Genomic DNA, 20,012 nt, shown 5'->3' with positions numbered 1-20,012 from the left:
TGATTGCGCTCTTTAAATATTTGAAAGGATGTCATTTGGAGGAGGGCAAGGAGCCATTCCAGTTGGCAGCAGAGGATAGGACCCGAAGCAACGGGTTTAAATTACATGCAGAAAGGTATCGGCTGGATATTAGGAAAAACCTTTTCACTGTCAGTGGTTCAAAGATGGAATCAGAGGCCAAGGGAGGTGGTAAGCTCCCCTTCACTGGCAGCTTTCAAGAAGAGGCTGGACGGATGCTTTAGGCTGGTCCTGCATTGGGCAGGGGGTTGGACCAGATGGTCTGTATGGCCCCTTCCAACTCTGGAATTCTATGATTCTTTGGGCTGATGATGATATGTAAACGGCTGTAGTGCTAGAACCCTGTTTTTTGACTTCTTTTGTCTTCCTTTCCTGTGCCAATTTTTGTATCCTGCTATTTCTCATCACGCTCACCTTCTCGACAGCTGAGGCACTGGGTAAGTCTGAGCTGCCCTGTATCCCCGGTGGCTGGTGTGTGTAATCCTTGCTGTGGCCTCCTGACGGTTGCCTGCTCTCCGCTAGCTGCCTAGACTTTAATTTTGAATTCAACAAAACAGAATGAAAAAACACTTTGGCCTTGAAATCCAAGGATGGATGTGAGGATTCCTGTCCTCCTCATTCAGATACAACACGAAAGCAGTGGTGTTCCACCGGCGCTGGAAGAAGAGTGATAGGTCCCTTTAGCACAGTGGCATAACATGTTTAAGCTCCAAATCTACTAGCAAAGGGCCCTGCTTTAGGCTGTTCAGACATCCAAGTGAGTCCCATCTCAGCCGTTGCATCTTCAGGGAAACATATCTACACATTGTAGAAGAAGAGAAGAGATTAGATTTATACCCCGCCCTTCACTAGATGAAGGAGTCTCAGAGCGGCTTACAATCACCTTCCCTTCCCCTCCCCTCAACAGACAGCCTGTGAGGTCGGTGGGGCTGAGAGAGCTCTTTCGAGGACTGCTCTTGAGAGAACAGCTCTGAAAGAACTTGTGATCGACACAAGGTCACACCAGCAGCTGCATGTGGAGGCGTGGGGAATCAAACCCGGTTCTCCCAGATCAGAGTCTGCGCTCCTAACCACTACACCAAACTGGCTCTCTTCTATTAGGCTGCTCTGACCTGGATGGCCCAGGTTAGCCCGATCTAATCAGATCTTGGAAGCTGAGCATGGTCAGCCCTGCTGAGTACTTGGATAGGAGACCATCAAGGAAGCCCAGGGGTGCTGCACAGAGACCGGCAATGGCAAACCACCCCTGTTTGTCTCTTGTCTTGAAAACCCTGTAGCTGGAGTCCCCACTATTTTTGAGCCAGGGAGCCACTTTGGAATTCTGACACAACACGGTGGGCGCCGTCACAGAGTGGCTGCTGCAGGAGGCCGAGTCAGCCACAAAACAGCTGCTGCAGCTTCCCTTCAGCTGCACAGGGAAGATTCTGCGGCCAAAGCAATGTTTTAGAAAGGTCTGCATAGCCCAATCAGATCTCCAGTGGTCAGTTAGAAGCCTTGCTGGCTCCTGCCCCACCTAGCCTCCCCCTTTCTAAAAACACTTGGTGGGCGCCGGGAAAGGTGTCGGCAGGCATCTTCATGGTGCCCACGGGCACCTTGTTGGTGACCCCCTGCCAATGTTCCCTCTAAGCTGTGGAGTTGTGTGAGCAAAAATTCTACTTTGTGGGCTACTGGAATTAAAGTTGTGAGCAAGCGACTTGGCTACTGCATAAATTAGTTGGCTCTGGAGCCATCCTTCCTGAGCGGAGACAAAAAAGGGGGAGCCAGAGGCTAAAAAACTGTGAGCTAGCTCACACTAACTCAGCTTAGAGGGAACACTGCCCCCTGCCCTATGGGATCGCCATAAGTCAGCTGTGATTTGACAGCACTTTCCTTCCTTTATTAGGCCAGAAAGGAACTGGAATATACTGCAGTCCAGTTTTCATAAGAAAAGGGTTTTTTTTTGAAGAATCCCTTTTCATTCACATGCCAAAAGTCTGAGCCAAATATCGTAATGGTCTCCCACTGTGACTGTGCCATGGCAGCCTTCCACACTCTAAAAAAGCCGCTTGTACAATTGTTCGACAGAATGGGTGCCAAAGCATTTGAAAACGAATATCTTTTAAAGTCTAGCGCTTAAAACCTTTTTAATGTTTGTAAACCTTTGACCCTGAAAATTCCCTCCCCCCCCCTTAAAGAAATTGCATGCATGGGTATGACTTGACTAACGACACAATTATGAGCTCTGTCGATCTCAAGCTGGTGAAAATATTCATTCGTGCGTTTACTCGTTTAGTGGTGGTGTCCTGGATTAAAGACGGTCAATTTAAGTGAGGCTATTGGGAGTAGGAGAGTGATAATTTATCCTGTTTAGAAAGTCAAAATCAAATGTCTTAGGTTGTGATTTGCAGAATGAGTTGGATCCTGTGGATTTGTTGCAGTAGCAGTGACCCTTTCCTCCTGTGTAAAGAGCCCTCACCTTTGATCCCCTTGTGCCAGAGGAAGACACAGAACAGATCCGAGGGATCCAATCCACAGGTTGTAGCAAGGAAATCAACGTTAAAATACTTGCGTTGGTGAAGAACTGGAGTGGAAAGGCATTAGTGCTCTCTGGATATCCTGTAGGTTTAATCATTAGCTGCCTCTCTATATTTTTTTTCTTGTTGTGGTTCAGAGTTGGCTCTAGTAACTATGCCTTTAAGACGGGGAAGATGGATAGAAGACCATTTTTTCTTGTATGTAGAAAGAAGCACAGAGTCTCTGCTCTGCCTCATCTGGCTGTTTCATTTGGAACAGAAGCAGTACATGCAAGATGGAGCCCTTATGGGACTGCGCAAGGAGATGATCAATGTCTGCCGTTGCTCCTCTAGGATTTTCTGCTTGGAATAGGCAGAGCTGTCCGAGAGCAGTTCTGTTTCTGCCCACCAGGGTCCCTGGTTGTGCATCACCAGCACCCTGAGGCCGCTACTATCAAAGACCACAAAAAAAGATTTTGTAAGATCTGTCGGGCCTTTTATGTGAAGTTCCGTTTCTTTATGAGGCCTCAGGCACATTTTAATGACTGTATCGGAAGCTAAGACCTGTAAGGGGGGTCCGAAAAAGTCTAGCGTTTATAGTTCTAAACTTCCTAACCTCTCAGTTTTCCTTTCATTTCTTGTGCATTCCTCTCTGCCCTTGAATGCCCAGATAAATCACTTGAAGGAATGAACACCAGAAATTGAAAAGACTTAAAACAGATTGCAGTTGTCCCCCTTGTTTCCATCACAGCTTTGTCTTAACTGTGAATTTCTGTATAGATACGCTGTGTTTGAATCCATGGTTGAGTGACCCGTGGAAGTGTATTGAGAAAGATTATTCTTGGGCTTCTCCCAAGTGGATGTTTTCTCTGTGCAATATTTACAAGCTGTCCAGTATGTGTATGAGCTGTTAGGGTATATAGAAGTGTCTCACACAGCTGGTGAATAGCTGAAACAAAAGCCTGCAGATCTGCAGGGAAAAAATTGCGGTGACCCCCCCCCCTTTTCCTCAAATACCCGTCGCTTCAGAAGCGAAAACAATAGAGAAAAGTCCAGTATATGTATGCTGTGCCCTGACCTAGATAGCTCAGGCTAGCCCAATCTCGTCAGATCTCAGAAGGGTAAGCAGGGTCGGCCGTAGTTAGTACTTGGATGGGAGACCCACCAAGGAAGTCCAAGTTTGCTATGCAGAGGCAGAAAAAAACAAATGCCCCCCCCCCCCCCCCAAGTTAAACATAAGAACATAAGAGATGCCAATGTTGGATCAGGCCAAAGGCCCATCCAGTCCAACACTCTGTAGGCCAGAAATACTAGTGCCACCAGGAGGTCCAGCAGTGGGGCCAGGACATTAGAAGCCCTCCCACTGTTGACCCCCCCAATCACCAAGATGACAGAACATCACTTGCCCCAGAGTCCCTATCTATACCTTGTGGCTAATAGCCACTGATGGACCTCTGCTGTGAGAGATCTGGAGTCCCAACAGAAGGAAGTTCTGGTCTGTTGTCATGTGACTGCGGTAAGGTGCATGCTGTGCTGTGTATGTACCAATTCAAAAGGGCCTTCCTGGGAAACCCCGTGGCATTGTACCTTGCTGTGAGGTCTCAGCCCCTCCTTAAACCCCGCCTTCCCCAGGCTCCTCCTACAGAATCTCCGGGTATTTCCCAACTCAGAGCTTGGCCGCCCTGCATTAACAGCCATCCCACCATGAGTCTAGTAGAATAACACCAATGTCCTGAGCTCTGGAGGCTTCCTGGCACTTGTTCTAAGTAGCAGAGGCCGAACTAGACTGTCGGTTTCTGCATCAGTGAGCTCCCAGTTGCACTCGTATGTCTCGTCTCAGCACTTAGCAGCAGCAGGTTTAAGGATTTAATTAAAACGAATTGGCTTCAAGGATAGGTTTCTGCCATGCACAGTTGCACTTGAGTAGCCAAGTGATTTCTGGCAGTTCTTGAAATCTGAGCTCCTGGCTTCATCCTTTGGTGTGAGTGGCTATAAGTAACGTTCGGTGGGTAGGAGATGAAATGACTTCGTGTGGAATAAGCCTGGCATAAGCAGTGCCCCGAATGGGACACGTTCTGGCCTGGGGGGCGGAACAGGATGCTTGTCTGGGGCAGCTCCATAATTGTTGCTCAGGATGGGGGAGTGGAGATGTTGTCAGTGGGGGTTGTGGGCTGGCGTACGAATTAGGACTATCTTAAACAGCTCCCTGTGCTGTCATAAAGGCTTCTTTCTGGGTTACGACCCACACAGGGCTTAGTAAGTTCAGAAACAACCCTTACCACATGTGTTGGGAGGGGCCTTGTGCTGAGAGGACCAAGATGGTGGCACTGGCTGTTCTCAGGTGGTTGGGGTCCGGGCCACTGCTACTGACCACACTGTCAATGGGTTCCTTATTTAGTTATCTGGTTGATCAATGATTAAAGGGGTTTTTTTTGCCCTGAGAACAGGCCTCCAAAGTAGTTTATGGCAAGGAAGCAGTGAGAGGCAAATCGGTAGATTCCCCCCCCCCCCAAAAAAAAAGGCAGTGCTGGTTTTAGGCATGGGGTTGTAGCAGTGGTAGTGATGGGAAATGTCGTCTCCCAAGTCCCCTTGATTTCAGAGTTTTCCACAATGGCCACAGGGTTGGTTTGCCATTGAAATGACACAAGCGGTCACGTGGAGTACCGCCTTTCGTTAGGGGGGGTGAGCGCAGGAAAAGGTGACTGGCGTTGTTTCTTTCCACTTTGCCACAAGGCAGGCTTTTGGGGTCCTGACTACCCCACCAGTGCCCTCTGCTTGTGGAAGCAAAATACCTGGAGATGCACCTGGATGACCATGATGGATCTATCCAGTACCTGCCTCTGCCGTGTCCCCCCCCCCCCAGAAATGCTCCCTCTAAGCTGTGGAGTCTTGTGAGCAAAAATTCTACTTTCTGAGCTACTGGAACTAAAGTTGTGAGCTAGCAATTTGGTTACTGCATACATTATTGTGCTCTGGAGTCGTCCTTCCTGAGCTAAGGCAAAAATGTGTGAGCCGGAGGCTAAAAAAAACCTGTGAGTTAGCTCACACTAACTCAGCTTAGAGGGGAACCCTGCCCCCAAGTGTGCTACCCAACAACCAGGGCTTTGTGGCACCAAATGGTTTCATTCCCGAGGAGGCAGGCTTTTCTTTAACCAAGCCAGTGGAGAGGGTATGATTCTTGTCTCTTCCTGGCAGCAGTGGTGACCGCGAAAGATTTTGAAAGGAAGATGATGTAAACTGTAAACAAGATGCTACTGTTGTTGCAGCTGTGGTGGTGGTGGTCAGATGGAACAGGTTTAGTTTGGACAGACTCTCTGTGTTGTGTGGAATTCTGGCAAGAGGGAGGGAATTAAAAAATAGGAGCTGCCGGCTCTTCCGTTGGGGTAAAAATAAGCCCAGTCTGTCTGTCCTGTGATCTTTGGACATGTGAAGACGTTAAGTGTGTTGGACCATTGGCCATGTGTATTACCTTGACCTCCTGAAGCATTATTTTTGAGCTATAAATTATTCCAGACGATAGAAGAAGTACACAGGTCTGTGTGAAGTTTACTGGCTGTGACCTTCAGCCACATCTAAATAAAAGTTCAGGTTTACCGACAGTTTCCCACCCCCCTTCATGTCTCCGAAAGGATATGGGGGGGGGGCGCGATATTTACTGGGTGGTTCTCTGAAAATCCTAAAAGAGTAACTTAATGCTTAAATCAACTGCTCTTTTGTGCTTCCTCCCAATTATCAATACCTCTTTTAGAGTAACTTCTCATGGGAAGCATGTCAACTTCAATATTAATGTACATCTTAAAGACTAATTATTTTGCCTGGAAATTTGACAAACACTTGAGATGGGGATATGGAACATGGGAGTGGCCACATTGCTGGAATTAATTTGGCAGGAGATAGATGTGTGCATACATTTTAATAGAAATGCCCCCCCCATGTGTGTTTGTAAGCTTGCAGCACTACTTGTAGCAATTGCTTGAATTATGGATGATTATTCCTGTGTGTGTAAAGTTTGTTTGTAGACCTTATTGAAGTCTTGCTTTTGATGTAGATTTAAATGAGGATGGCCAACATCTCTTGGAGTTCTGATGGTTTTCTGTTGTACTCTGGCGGGCCACAAACCAGCTTCTTAGTGGACTGGTAGAGTCCTGGGAGTGAATTCACAAGATTCATCATGCCACCTTGATCCTAAATCAGCTACTTTCAGGTTTTCTATGCAACTCTTCCCTATCCGTTTCTGCCAGAAACTATCTAAATGTTGCTGAATCTTCAGACCGGTCAGATACGCAGTCAGTTCATGGAGCATGGAATTGCCCTCCGTGAATCCGAGAGGACCCTAGAAGAACATCCATGCTGTCCTGTGCCTCCATGCTACAAGTGGGGATTGTGGATAGGATGGGAAGCTGCCATTACAGATTTTTTAAAGGAACCCCCTAGTGAGATTCTGTGAAGCTACAGTGAATTTCAGGCTGTTTTCTGGAGATACGTCATCTGGATCAGCATAGCTTAAGCAGTTCCAATCTTTGTCTTGCTTATTTAATGAAACAAAAAACCCCTCGCTTGTTACATGACAAATATTGTACCTTCTCCCTTCCTCTCCCATATCCCTTTCTGATTAATTTGTTTGTGATGAAGGGCATGGCATGGCGTTTGCATTGGGACTGTTTTGATTCAGATTGAAAGCAAAAAACAAATTGACCTGAATCTGGGGGTGCTTGCTTGAAGCGGAATTGGTTTTGTGGGTGGGAATCAGCCTTTTTGAATCCAGATGTGTGACGAGCAGCCGTACCAGATGCGTTTGCAACACTATTGAGGATTACCACACATACACGTTTGGATGTGTGCAAAACAGGGTACAAATCGTAACGGATTCGCTAGAGTTGCTTGGACCTAAGAATCTACTTATGTTTTTCTCCTTTGCAAACAGGAAGAGGAGACATCCAGCCTCAACTGGACAGCGCGTTACAAGATGTGAATGACAAGTACCTCCTCCTTGAAGAAACAGAGAAACAGGCTGTTAGGAAGGCCCTAATTGAAGAACGCGGCCGGTTCTGTTCGTTCATTTCTATGCTGCGGCCTGTCATTGTGAGTTTCATTTCAAAGCCTTCTGTGTTGTGTGCCTGCGTGAAAATGAGCCAGCGTAGAGTGTGGTGTGCTTGTCAGCATAGTGAGTTTAATCCACACCCTCTGTGATTCAAGGTTGGAGTGAAATGAGATGAATCCAAGATGTGGTTGAACAACAGGGAGAAACGCCAGTTAAACAGCCAAAAAAGTTTTTCCTAAGAACTGGTATAACGTAACTGTTAAAGAGTATGAATCATGAGCCAAAGAAAAGCCTGCCTCCTTGGGAATGAAGCATATTAATTAATTAAAACATTTATATTTTGCCTTTTCCTTGTAATTCAAGGTGGCTTACAAATAATAGATAAGAACATTTTCAGTTAAAACTAAAATAAAACAGCAAACCCCAAATCTGTCCCCACTCCCCCAGGCAAGCTTCTTTAAGATTCAGGCCATGTTCCTATATCAGTCTAAGTTTGGACAGTAAGCTACACCCGTGATTCCCAACCTGGGGGCTGGGGACTTTTGGGGGCCACAGATTAATTGCAAGGGGTTCGTGAATCCATATGTTCGGCAGTTCAAGACCCAAGTGCCGTGTGACAGAGTGAGCTCCCGGCTCTCGTCCCAGCTCCTGCCACCCTAGCAGTTTGAAAGCAAGAAATTACAAGTAGGTAAATAGGTACCCCTTCAGTGGGAAGGTAACAGCATTCCGTGCACCTTGGCGTTTAGTCATGCCGGCCACATGACCCCGGAAACATCTTTGGACAGAACTGGCTCTTCGGCTTGGAAACAGAGATGAGCACTGCCCCCCGGATTCGACTGACTTTTAAGCACGGGAAACCTTTACCTTTACTATTCTCTCAATCAACAGATTCTAATAGTACAACTACTATCACGTGGGAAGTCCATGGAAATCTTTTCACATTAAAAAAGGGTCCTCCTACTGCAAAAGGCTGAGAATGACTGAATGGCACCATTTTAGCTCCTTTGCATCTCCTCTTTCTTTGGGAGTGACATGGAAACATGATTTACTAGTATAGATCACCCAGCCTGACTTAATCTTGTAGCCCATCATTAGTATCTAATTCTTTTCAGCATTGATAAGTTGTGCCTAAATAAAATATAGTACTATTTATGTCAGGAGCTGCGGTGGCTCAAGTGGTTAAGACGCTGAACTGCAGGCTGTGGAAGATCAGTAGTTCAGCAGTTCGAGACCCGAGTGTGCCACATGACGGAGTGAGCTCCCGTCTCTAGTTCCAGCTCCTGCCAACCTAGCAGTTCAAAAGCAAGAAATTGCAAGTAGATAAATAGGTACCGCTTCATTGGGAAGGTAACAGCGTTCCGTGCGCCTTGGTGCTTAGTCATGCCGGCCACATGCCCACGGAAATGTCTTCGGACAGCGCTGGCTCTTCAGCTTTGAAACGGAGATGAGCACCGCAACCCTAGAGTCGGATTCGACTGGCTTTCGAGCAAGGGAACCTTTACCTTTACTATTTATGTCTATTCCTGGTAGACCCCAGTAAAATAGACACGTTGGCTAAAACTGTCCGAGTATGAAGTCAAAGCCAATAAAATGGACTGTACTGATTGAGAGGGAGGGCAGGAAGGGATGACCCCGTGCTCAGCTCTCGTGGCCCTTCCTTACATGCCCAGGGTAATGCTGGTCACCACTTTGAGGCCAGGAAGGGGTTTTCCTCTAGGCCAGGTTGGCCTGGGATCCTGGAGGTTTCTTGCCCTCCTGAAGCTCAACTACTTTGGCCACCCAATGAGAAGGGAGCACTCACTGGAGAAGACCCTGATTCTGGGAAAGATTGAAGGTCAAAGAAGACAGGGATGGCAAAGGATGAGATGGTTAGACAGTGTCATAGATGCAACGAACATGAAGTTGAGCAAACTCCGGAGCACGACGTAAGACAGGAGGGCCTGGCGTGATCTGGTCCATGGGGTTGCGAAAAGTTGGACTTAACTGTGCGAATGCACAACAACAACAACAGGGTATGGAGCAGGGTGTGAATTTACTGTGTTGTACAGGGGGTTGCACTAAATGACCCTTGAGGTCCCTTCCAGCTCTGTGTTCCTGTGTTTCCAATTTACTGAGTGTTAAAAAAAAAATCTTCCAGGAAGAAGAAATATCAATGCTGGGAGAAATAACCCATCTACAGACCATATCAGAAGATCTGAAAAGCCTCACCATGGACCCTCACAAACTTCCACCATCGAGCGAGCAGGTTTGTTCAGCTGAGTTAAGGAGGCCAGTTTCTTGGCATTCATTGTGACTGCTAGGCCCCTGAGCGGTAGAAATGCATGAGCTTAGGTTGCAGTCCACTGGGAAGTCCCGCACAAGCCCTGCAGAAATGAATGGCAACTGTACCAAGAGCGTGGTAGAGTCGTTGATCAGCTGCTGTTCATTTGAGTTGGGATTGTGCGAGAAAACCTCCTGGTGGGTGGGACCGCTAACCTTCATCTCTGCTGTACTTGGATTTTGGCAGACAGCACTGGGATATTACTGGCAAGATTTCAGGTGTGTTTGGAAAAGGTTTTGAAGGTCTTTCATAAGGAGGCACCTGGGGAAGCTGACCCTCAGTTTAAACTGCCCTCAGGCCGATCTGGAGAGGCAGGCAGGCTGGGGAGGGGGTGGGCAATTGGCAGGAGATTCTGCAGGTTTTGGGGGCGGGTTGGTCATCTCCGGGGTGTGGAACAGCATTCATTGGGTGTCAGGGGGGGTGGTATTTGTGAATTTCCTGCATTGTGCAGAAGGTTGGACTAGATGACCCTGGAGGTCCCTTCCAACTCTGTGATTCTATGATTCTAAGGTAGCATACTGTATTCAGCTACGCACTGATGTCCCATGTATTTCAGTTGGCCATGTGTTCACAATTCTGTCTTAATACTGTTTTAACCAGTGACACGTGAATCAGATTTTTGTGTCTGTGAATATCTTCGCATTTTTCAAACTTGTGGCAAACCTTCAGTGGCCACAATGCACGTTACCTGCCTCCTTGGTACCTTTACACTTAAAACGTTCTCAAATGACTCATTCCAGACTGAAAGACAGTGATTATTTGTGAGCGTACCCTTAAGTTTGTAACACTAGGAATAAGCGGCTTGGATCCAGGAGAACAGGGATCCCAAACATAGTGCCCACGGATGCCGTAGCCCCCACTGACACTTTTCTGGGTGCCCTCCAGCTGTTCCTAGAAAATGGGCAGGGCCACATGGGGCTTTTGCCCATCAGGGCTTCTGATCAGCCATTGGCGATTTGATTGGCTGTGCAGATATTTAAAAACATTGGTTTGGCTGCAGCTTCCACCCGTAGCACAAGAATCTTCACCAGGTGAATGAAGGTAAGCCGCAGCAGCCATTTTGGGGCTGGCTCTGCCTCCCTGTGTCAGCCATTTTGGGGCTGCAACCAGTGTTCCCTCTAAGCTGAGTTAGTGTGAGCTAGCTCACAGTTTTTTAGCCTCTGGCTCACACATCACCCTGCCAACAAAAGTCCACATGGTCAAAGCAATGGTATTCCCAGTAGTCATGTATGGCTGCGAGAGTTGGACTGTAAGGAAGGCCGAGCGCCGAAGAATAGATTCTTTTGAACTATGGTGCTGGAGAAGACTCTTGAGTGTCCCTTGGACTGCAAGAAGATCAAATCAGTCAGTCCTAAAAGAAATCTACCCTGACTGTTCCCTGGAAGGCCAGATAATGAAACTGAAGCTCAAAGACTTTGGCCACCAAATGAGAAGGGAGCATTCACTGGAGAAGACCCTGATGCTGGGAAAGATTGAAGGTCAAAGAAGACGGGGGCGGCAAAGGATGAGATGGTTAGACAGTGTCATAGAAACATGAAATTGAGCCAACTTCAGAGGACGGCGGAAAACAGGAGGGCCTGGTGAGATCTTGTCCATGGGGTCGCGAAGGGTCGGACTCGACTGTGCGACTGAACAACAACAAACACACATTTTTGTCTTAGCTCAGTAAGGATGGCTCCAGAGCAAACTAATTTATGCAGCAGCCAAATGGCTCGCTCACATCTTTTATGCCAGCAGCTCACAAAGTAGAATTTTTGCTCACAAGACTCCACAGCTTAGAGGGAACATTGGCTGCAACCACCATGGTGTGTCAGAATTCCAAAAGTACCAGCAGCCTCAGAAAGTCTGGGGAGCCCTGCAGGAGAACATTTCCAGGGCTGAAAGGATTTCCACCCACAGAGCTCAGTTTTCTCTCCCGCCCCCTTTCAATGCAGCCCAGAATGCTCCTCCAAGGGACCCTCTGTTGGTAGATCGGTAGGATATGTTCAGTGGAATCTTCTATTAGCGGGAAAGTAGATGAGCTGGATAGGTGCTGCCTTCAGACCAAGTGCTGATGTATACGCTGTGCGTGGCTGTCTCTCGTCCTCCAGGTAATTCTAGATTTGAAAGGTTCTGATTATGGTTGGTCCTATCAGACTCCTCCATCTTCTCCCAGTACCACCATGTCCAGGAAATCCAGTGTCTGCAGGTAAGCACATCAGTAAAAACAGTGTATTTCTGAGCGAGCCAAATATGGATGAGATGAACTTTAGGATGAGATGAACTTTACATGCATTATTTGTTACGCTTTGAAGCCTGCTCTTCTTTTAGAAAGTTCAGAGTGACTTACATGGGTTCCCAATCATTTTTCATCCTAGCACAGTTCCGTTCCCTGCTACCCTAGCTTTAACAAGGCTACAGCACCTGGTGTGTATGGATAGGTCACTTGCTAGAAGTCTCCGTGTGCCTGTATTGTGCGTCAAAACAAAACAAAACTTGTTAACGGGCTACGCTTTCCCTCAGAGTATCTGATTATGGAAATATAACTCCTGAGTTTTGACTAAATGGCTGTAGAGGGGGCCTTAAGGAAACTCAGACTGTGAACAGAGGGGTAGTTGTGTTAGTGTGTTAGCCTGTCGCCACAGAAACAGAAGTATTATGGCACCTCTAAAAACTCTCACAACTTTTTATTCCAGCATAAGTTCTCATGGAGTAGAACTCCCACTTCTGGTGCTTGAGGTGGGTTTAAGACCGTGAAAGCTTATACTGGAGGGAAATTTGTTAATTCGTAAAATGTCCCGCGAGACTCCTGTTTGTGATGCCTGAACAGACCCCAAACCCTGCTCTTCTGTTGCTCAGAGCAGAGATGAAAGGCTTTCTCGTTGAGGAAGTCTTCGATCTTTCCCAGTGAAACCCAGATAAAACCAGGGGTAAGGAACACCCCCCAATTTAAGGTACCTGTATCAGAAGTGACAACAAGTCTGAGTTAAATCAGGTAATTTCCCAAACCTGGAAGTCTTTACTTCTTGTTCCACACCTTAGAAGACTGTGCATTAGCCTGCTCTGAGGATTCTGCTCCAAGTCGGGGAGGGGCTGTGGCTCACTGGCAGAGCATCTGCTTTGCAAGCAGAAGGTCCCAGGTTCAGTCCCCAGCATCTCTCCAATTAAATGGACCAGGCAGTAGGTGATGTGAAAGACCTCAGCCTGAGATCCTGGAGAGCCACTGCCGGTCTGAGTAGACAACACTGGCTTTGATGGACCCAAGGGTCTGATTCAGTATAAAGCAGCTTCATGTGTTTCTGATGTCTGAATGCAGGATAAAGGGAAATCTGAATCGACGATCGTTCCAGTTCCACTGTTTTGTGAACCTGAATTCCTTGTGAATATTCCTTTATATATCTATGTATATTTTTTTTAAAAGCAGCTTTAACTTGTCAATAGCCTACAGTGTTATGACTGCATCAGTTTCTCTTGCAACCTGTTTGAATGAGACTTTTTTTTTTTTTTAACTGTAAAATACAAGTGATCTTAAAACTGTTCAGCACTGTCTCGGTTGCCTTCCCTTTTGCGCAAGGGTTCCGGAACACTCGGACACCCTGTCCTGCCTCTTCCATGGAACTGTTTTCTCGCCGTCAAAAACAGTTTGGCAGCATGCCTCTCTGCGCCCCCTCCCCCCCCCCCCCCCCACACTGGCTCTCTCCTTTTCTCCAGCAAAAGGAAGACGGTCCTCCATTTTGCTTTGCCGTTTTGTAGCCTCTAATGCCCTTCCTTTGCCCTTTTCCTCTTCCTTCTTGCGTTTCTCTTAATTAAAAAGTTTGCCTTCCGATTCACATGGATTGGAGAGCCGAATTACCCCCCGCCGAAGCACTGTGAGACCACGGTGACTTTGCACTTCCCCTACATACCTAGCGGTCTGTGCATGCCTACGTATGGTATCTATAGACAGGAGATCTATAGATATTTATAGCGACAGCGGTAAGCATAGGCCTTAAATGCAGTATCCTGGAAAGTAAAGGAAAATGGCTACTCATACGTCCCTCCGGTTGGCAGCAGCATATCCATAGCAGGGTCTTCGGGGTGAAATAACCCATCTGCCTCTGATCTCGTTCCACCCTTCCCACTATACCCAGGTGCAAGAGGTTTCTGTGAGGTGTTAAAGCACTCTGCTGGGGGGGGGTGTGCATCGGGACTGCAGTGTCAATGCAGAGGTTAATCCTTGCCCTGGCACATTTTCCTGATGCAACCCCGCCCCCCGGTTGCTGTTTGCTGCAAGTTGGAGAGGAGGTGCCATGTGTAAAATGGTACATGGGAGAAAAGGGTTAAATCTAGGGTTACTCAGTACCTTGACCTTCTTTGGAATCCCTCTTTACTTTCACATGCCCACCCTCTTTACTTTCGACAGCTCACCTCTGGTTTGGTTCAGAGTGGATACTTAAAATCATGATGCAAACTTTGGTTCAGCCAAGGGAAAGGGCACGTTTCCTTATCATTAGGCTTTGCGATGGAGCGAGGGAGGAGATAGATTTAGGTGCTACGGAGGCAGATCCCACCAGTATGTTCCCTTGCGCAAACCCCATAGAAGCAGTAAGAGTGGCACAATCCCCATTTGTTGCAGTGGGGGGGCCTATGCGGGAGAACTCCTGGTGGATTGCACCCTGTGTTGATTAGCGTTCATGGAGGTGCCATCGGGAGGTTTTCCATCTTGGGTATCAAGACATCGTGAGCCAACCCTGGTAGACAAGCTAGGGCTGCTTTTCTTGTAACAACACGTTGCAGACAGTTCCTCAGCTGTTCCTGATCTACAAAAGATAATCTATTAGCCCTTTGACTATTCATTGGTAGCACACGTGGCTGCCAAAAAGCCGCCTCCCCCCAGCTGCCATGCTTGCAAGGTTGCCTGGAGGCAGTGCTGCTTCGCCATAGGCGACCGGCTATGCACTTGTTGTTTTCAAGCCAAACTTAACCTAGAATCCTAGACCCGCCCTGTATTCTTAAATGCCATTTTCCTCCTTGTCACAAAGGATACTGCAGGTACTTAAAACTCCTTCCCGTTATTGCTGCCAGTGGTTCCTTTTCTTTATAGTTTAGACTGCATGCCCTTGCCGGAGAACCATGGAATGTTAATTGTACTGTGCTGGTCTCTTCCTCAACCCCCCCCTTTTTGTTTTCTCCTCCCCCCCCCCTTGCCCCCATCTCTCTCTCTCTCTCCCTCCCTTTTGTGTCTCACAGCAGTCTGAACAGTGTTAACAGTAGTGACTCCCGGTCAAGCGGCTCACACTCTCACTCACCCAGTTCACACTATCGCTACCGCAGCTCCAACATGCCTCAGCAGGCGCCGATGAGGCTTTCCAGCGTGTCCTCGCACGACTCCGGATTCATGTCCCAGGATGCTTTTCAGTCCAAGTCGCCATCCCCGATGCCTCCGGAAGCCGCCAACCAGGTATGTCTGGAGGCCGGTTCTGTCGACAGCAGTGCCTCGTTGGCCTCCTGGGTAACGCCTCACGGAGGCGGTGCAATGGGAGAGGAGAAACGTGGTCTGTGTCCTCTCTCCGGTCCGCCTGTTGCATAATTCCTGGGCCAAACGGCAGTGGCTGTTTTTAAGGCCAGGTTCACACATGCAGGAGAATGAGATGGTAGTGAGGCAGAATGGATTTATCTAGTTCTTTTCTACCCCCGGCTTAGTGGCTTACATCGTAACCCCTCTCTTCCATTTTATCCTCACGATCTGTGAGGCAGAGAGCGTGTGACTAGCTGAAAGCCACCCAGCAGACTTCCGTGGCAGTGCAAGGATTCGAACCTTGTGTCCCAGGTTCTAGTCCGACACTCTGACCGCTACAACACACTGTATCCCACTGTGTGTATTCTGGCTTTGAATCTCCCTTCTTCTTGAAAAAAAAATCCATGAAAATTCGTTTCTTGGTGGACTGGTGTTCAGCGTGCAGCGTGTCCAGTCTAAAGGAAACGTTCCAAAATCTGACCCTCCCTCCCGCAGTACAAAGTGGTGCGGTCCATTCTTCCACCTCGGGCACTCCGCCTCCTTTCCCCTGCACGTGAGATCCAGGTTTGAACCTCTCTTCACCTATCCTGAATTGCGTCTAAGCATAATTTAGCGTTTGGCTTGCAGCTGACGAGAGGTAAACCCAGCCGTTTCCTTTCCACCCACCAGCCCAGTGCTAAAAAAGCAAAAGGGTAGTTCCAGATTTATTTATGCAGATGCTTATAACCTGCTTTTCTCCACCCAATGCGGATTCAAACAGCTTACAGGGTAAAAACTAGAAACAAAACAACGGGCCGTTGCATCAGATCCCACAGATATTTCAGCACAAGTTGCCTACTGATAACCCTAACCTGCCACCGGCGGGCTAATCCACAGGCTGGGGAGGAGGGCAGAACAGGTGGCAAGAGCCTCTGCCCTTGGCGTCAACAGTCTCTCCTTAGGCAGGCAGTTACTTGCTGCAGAGAGACAGAGAACCACGTTATGGGTGTTTAAAGAGTTGGGTCCAAGTTCCTCCGAGTCAGCTTGTGTTCCCTGCAGCCGCCTAGCAGCCGTGGGGAACTGGTTCTAATCATAAAAAGGAGAGCCCAAACAGACTTGGGTGGGGGGAGGTTATTTTGCTGATTTTGCAGCTCACCTTGGGAGAATCCCTGCGTGTGAAGGAGCAAAACAACCCCCCCCCTCCAAAATTAAACTATCTACACATGTAAAGCTAACAAGGAAAGGAAAGCTAGGCTGGAAGCTGTTGCCCGTACCTTTGCACATGGTGGAGGGATATTTTTCTGGAGGAGCTGTATTTTCCCCCTCTATGAGCATATTCATTCACGGCCAGTCTAGGCCAACACTAGACTGCATGTCCTTGGTCAATGGTCAGAGCAGTTCTGCTTTTGAAATCCTGGGTTGCAGAATCCTCAGGACCATGCTGCATCCATGTTTTTTGTTTTATGTGTACCTTTTAAGATTCTTAACAGTCACTCCAAACACGCGTGCTTGCGAAACCCACATGGGCTTGGATCCTGAGCGTTGCTTCCTCTGTGCTTTGTCCATTGTGGCAGCAATCCTGTGATACAAAAGCTCTGGCGCAAGGTGCTTTTTAGCTCATTGGAAGATGCCGGTCTGGCATGAAGAAAAGCACCCGGCACTGGAAGAATGTGGGTCATAGCAGGGGGACAGCTCTACAGAGGAAAAGGGCACAGCACAGACAGAGGCAGGGCGTAGGACCCAAGCCCTAGTGCCTACAGGTGCACTCCCCAGGGGAGCCATGCTGGACTGCACCTCTCTGTAGAACGTAACACCCAGTAGCAACCTCATAGTCTTCATAACTAAAAGAGTGCCATGGCTCAGACCATCAGGTGCGTCCCCTGTGCAGTTTCATCTTTCTTTTTTGTATGGTGGAGATCCAGGGGTCATTTCCTGCAGGAGCGCACAGGAGCGGAGCTCCGGCAGTAAAGAGCCCAGGGGGCGGGCACATGCAACAAGCCCCACCCCCTGTTCCCAGAAGCCCTCAGTCAGAGCAAGAAGCAGCCAGGTAAGCTGCAGAGCTCCCCCCGGTCCAAAACAGTCCAGTGGCACCTTTAAGACCAAGTTTTATTCAGGTACAAGCTCTCCTTCCTCTGTGAGGACAGATCTGCACGTGTCCCCCCCCCCCCCAATAGCTAGCAATCCAAAACAGGCCAGTGGAGCCTGAGCGGTGGGTGTTGCCTTCTGACACGCTTCCGGTGATGTCAGGGGGTGTGGCATATGCAAATAAGTTATGCTAATGAGTTATGCTAATGAGCTCCTGCACCTCTTTTTCTACGAAATGACCCCTGTGGAGATCTATCTGAAAATTGGCTTGCATGAAGGGGCCCAGCACACAGCTAGTGCTGCTGGCCCCCCTCCCCGTGGGAGGTGGGGGTCCCCTTCCACCAGGCCCCACTGCCCATCAGCTGGCTGGCAGGGGTGGGGGTGGAACCTACTAGGAAAAAGAGGAAGGCCCAGACCATGTAACTAGTGACATCATCCCACCAGCGACATTCAGGCGATGCGGTATCTGGGCAAAAACTCTATGGTAGAGGCCGTTTTTACCAGAGTTTTTGCTCAAATACAGAGTGTTGCAGCAATGATGACATCACTTCCTGTGCAACACTAGCAACATGGCCTGGGTCTCCCTCTTTCTTCTGGTAAGTCCCTCCCCCATTCCCCAGGAGGGACCTGGCAACGCTACACGTAGCCAACTCTGGGATCACCTTCACTGCTACGTTTTTAAAAGCTTTTTTGAAAGCACAGCAGTCGGAGGGTTGATCCATTTGGGTGTCCTCCAGTTTCCAGGTAGTCCTTGGCTGAGATGTGTGTGGAATCATTACCCAGCGGGAAAGCTGGTTATCTGAAATAACTTTATGTTGGTCGAAAACATTAATCTTTCTTGTTAACCATTGGGCTGATGAAAAGAAGTAGGCCACCGCAAGCAGATTAAAATGACATGTAGATACTTTTAGGACAGCATCCGCATGGCAGTGTGAGTGACCATTTTGCTGCTCTGGGTATTCTTTTGTTTGCTTGAATTTCTCACTACTCACAAAAAGCACTAATTGACACATGCAGTGTGTTGACAGACTTCCCCCGAAGCTGTTTAATGTGTAACACGTCCTGTGTTTTCTGTAAGCAACTGACGGGTTCTCGTCTTGGCATTGTGCTCTAAGGGCTACACGGGAAACCTGCACAATGCCTCATGTTGTGTCTGAAAGCAAAACACTGTTTCTGACAGTAATGCTGTGGACGAAAGCGACCTGCCCATTTGCTGCCCAAGCTCTTTATTATCGCTGTTGTTGGATGTGCTCTTAGTGTCCTGCTGTGTGAGTGTTGTTCTCCGTTGCTGCAGGACGAACAAATGTATTGAACAGCTGACGCATCTCTTTGTGCCGTGGAATTGCAGGAGATGAGATAGAAAAGGAAGGCGTTTGGGTTAGTCCAGGTTGATCTTGCCCCTATATCATAAGAGCATAAGAGAAGCCCTGTTGAATCAGGCCAGTGGCCCATCCAGTCCAACACTCTGGGTCACACAGTGGCCAAAATTCAAGTGCCATCAGGAGGTCCACCAGCAGGGCGAGAACTCAAGAAGCCCTCATAAGAACATAAAAGATGCCAATGTTGGATCAGGCCAAAGGCCCATCCAGTCCAACACTCTGTATCACACAGTGGCCAGAAATACCAGTGCCATCAGGAGGTCCACCAGTGGGGCCAGGACATTAGAAGCCCTCCCACTGTTGCCCCCCCAAGCACCAAGAATACAGAGCACCACTGCTCCAAGCATAGTGTTCCATCTATACCTTGTGGCTAATAGCCACTGATGGGCCTCCACTTCATGTCATTGACCAGTTTGGAGGTGTCAGCTGACAAAGGAATCTTCGTGGAAGGGGGTCATTGGCCTATCTTTATGCAAGGTCAGTGTTTATTGGCTTCCTCCATACCCTACCATGTAGGCTGCATAGGCAGGGAAGCATTGGGTTGGTCCCTGAGATCCATCACACCCAGGACATGTAGTGTGAACCAAAGCCCTCGGATGGTAGACCCTTACATAACAAGACCTTGCTACTGCAGTCTGTCTACCCCTTCTTCTGTAGTGTACAGATCGTGAATCAAACGAGAGTCTGTGCAGAGTGGGATGGAGCGAAACCTCACTGCACAGCCAGCCTACCCACTGGGGTACAGCTTGAATCAAATCTCTGCCATTAAGAAAAAATACAGGCTGCAATCCAGAGATGCTTGACTAACCCTGAACCAGCATTGAAACCTGCCCTCGAGCTCTTCCGGCCATGCAAGAGAGCAGAGGGGGCAACTTCACCCTGCAACATCTTAGGTCTGTTAACCCTCTGCGCAAAAAAGATATGGAACAAAGTTTGAGTCCAGTGGCACCTTTAAGACCGACAAAGTTTTATTCTGGGTATGAGCTTTCGTGTGCATGCACAATGTGCATGCACATGAAAGCTTATACCCAGAATAAAACTTTGTCGGTCTTAAAGGTGCCACTGGACTCAAACTTTGTTCTGCTGCTTCAGACCAAGATGGCTGCCCACGTGAATCTTATCTTCATGGAAGGCACCACGTAAAAAAGAGAAAGAATCCAGATTCCTGGCCTGACAAGCCTGACTTCTGCACCGCAAAGGAATTACACAAACCAGGATAACT

General features: G+C 48.2%; 1 protein-coding gene across 4 annotated transcripts in view; it reads left to right on the top strand.

Moving 5' to 3' along the window:
• MTSS1 (metastasis suppressor 1) overlaps positions 1-20,012 on the top strand; it is a 201,520-nt gene that overhangs the window by 166,814 nt on the left and 14,694 nt on the right. For 2 of the 4 annotated variants that reach the window (XM_015421348.1, XM_015421350.1), the window contains exons 7-11: positions 444-455; positions 7,435-7,592; positions 9,689-9,796; positions 11,962-12,059; positions 15,080-15,290. In XM_015421348.1, coding sequence (XP_015276834.1) covers positions 444-455; positions 7,435-7,592; positions 9,689-9,796; positions 11,962-12,059; positions 15,080-15,290 — 587 coding nt within the window. The remainder of the gene's footprint in view (positions 1-443; positions 456-7,434; positions 7,593-9,688; positions 9,797-11,961; positions 12,060-15,079; positions 15,291-20,012) is intronic. The other 2 variants (XM_015421349.1, XM_015421351.1) reach the window with 1 other exon arrangement.

This window comes from Gekko japonicus, unplaced genomic scaffold (assembly GCF_001447785.1).
Source record: "Gekko japonicus isolate JY-2015 unplaced genomic scaffold, Gekko_japonicus_V1.1 scaffold562, whole genome shotgun sequence".
Lineage (NCBI taxonomy): Eukaryota > Metazoa > Chordata > Lepidosauria > Squamata > Gekkonidae > Gekko > Gekko japonicus.
Note: the sequence above shows the minus strand (reverse complement) of the source record. Positions and strands in the feature narration are given on the sequence as shown.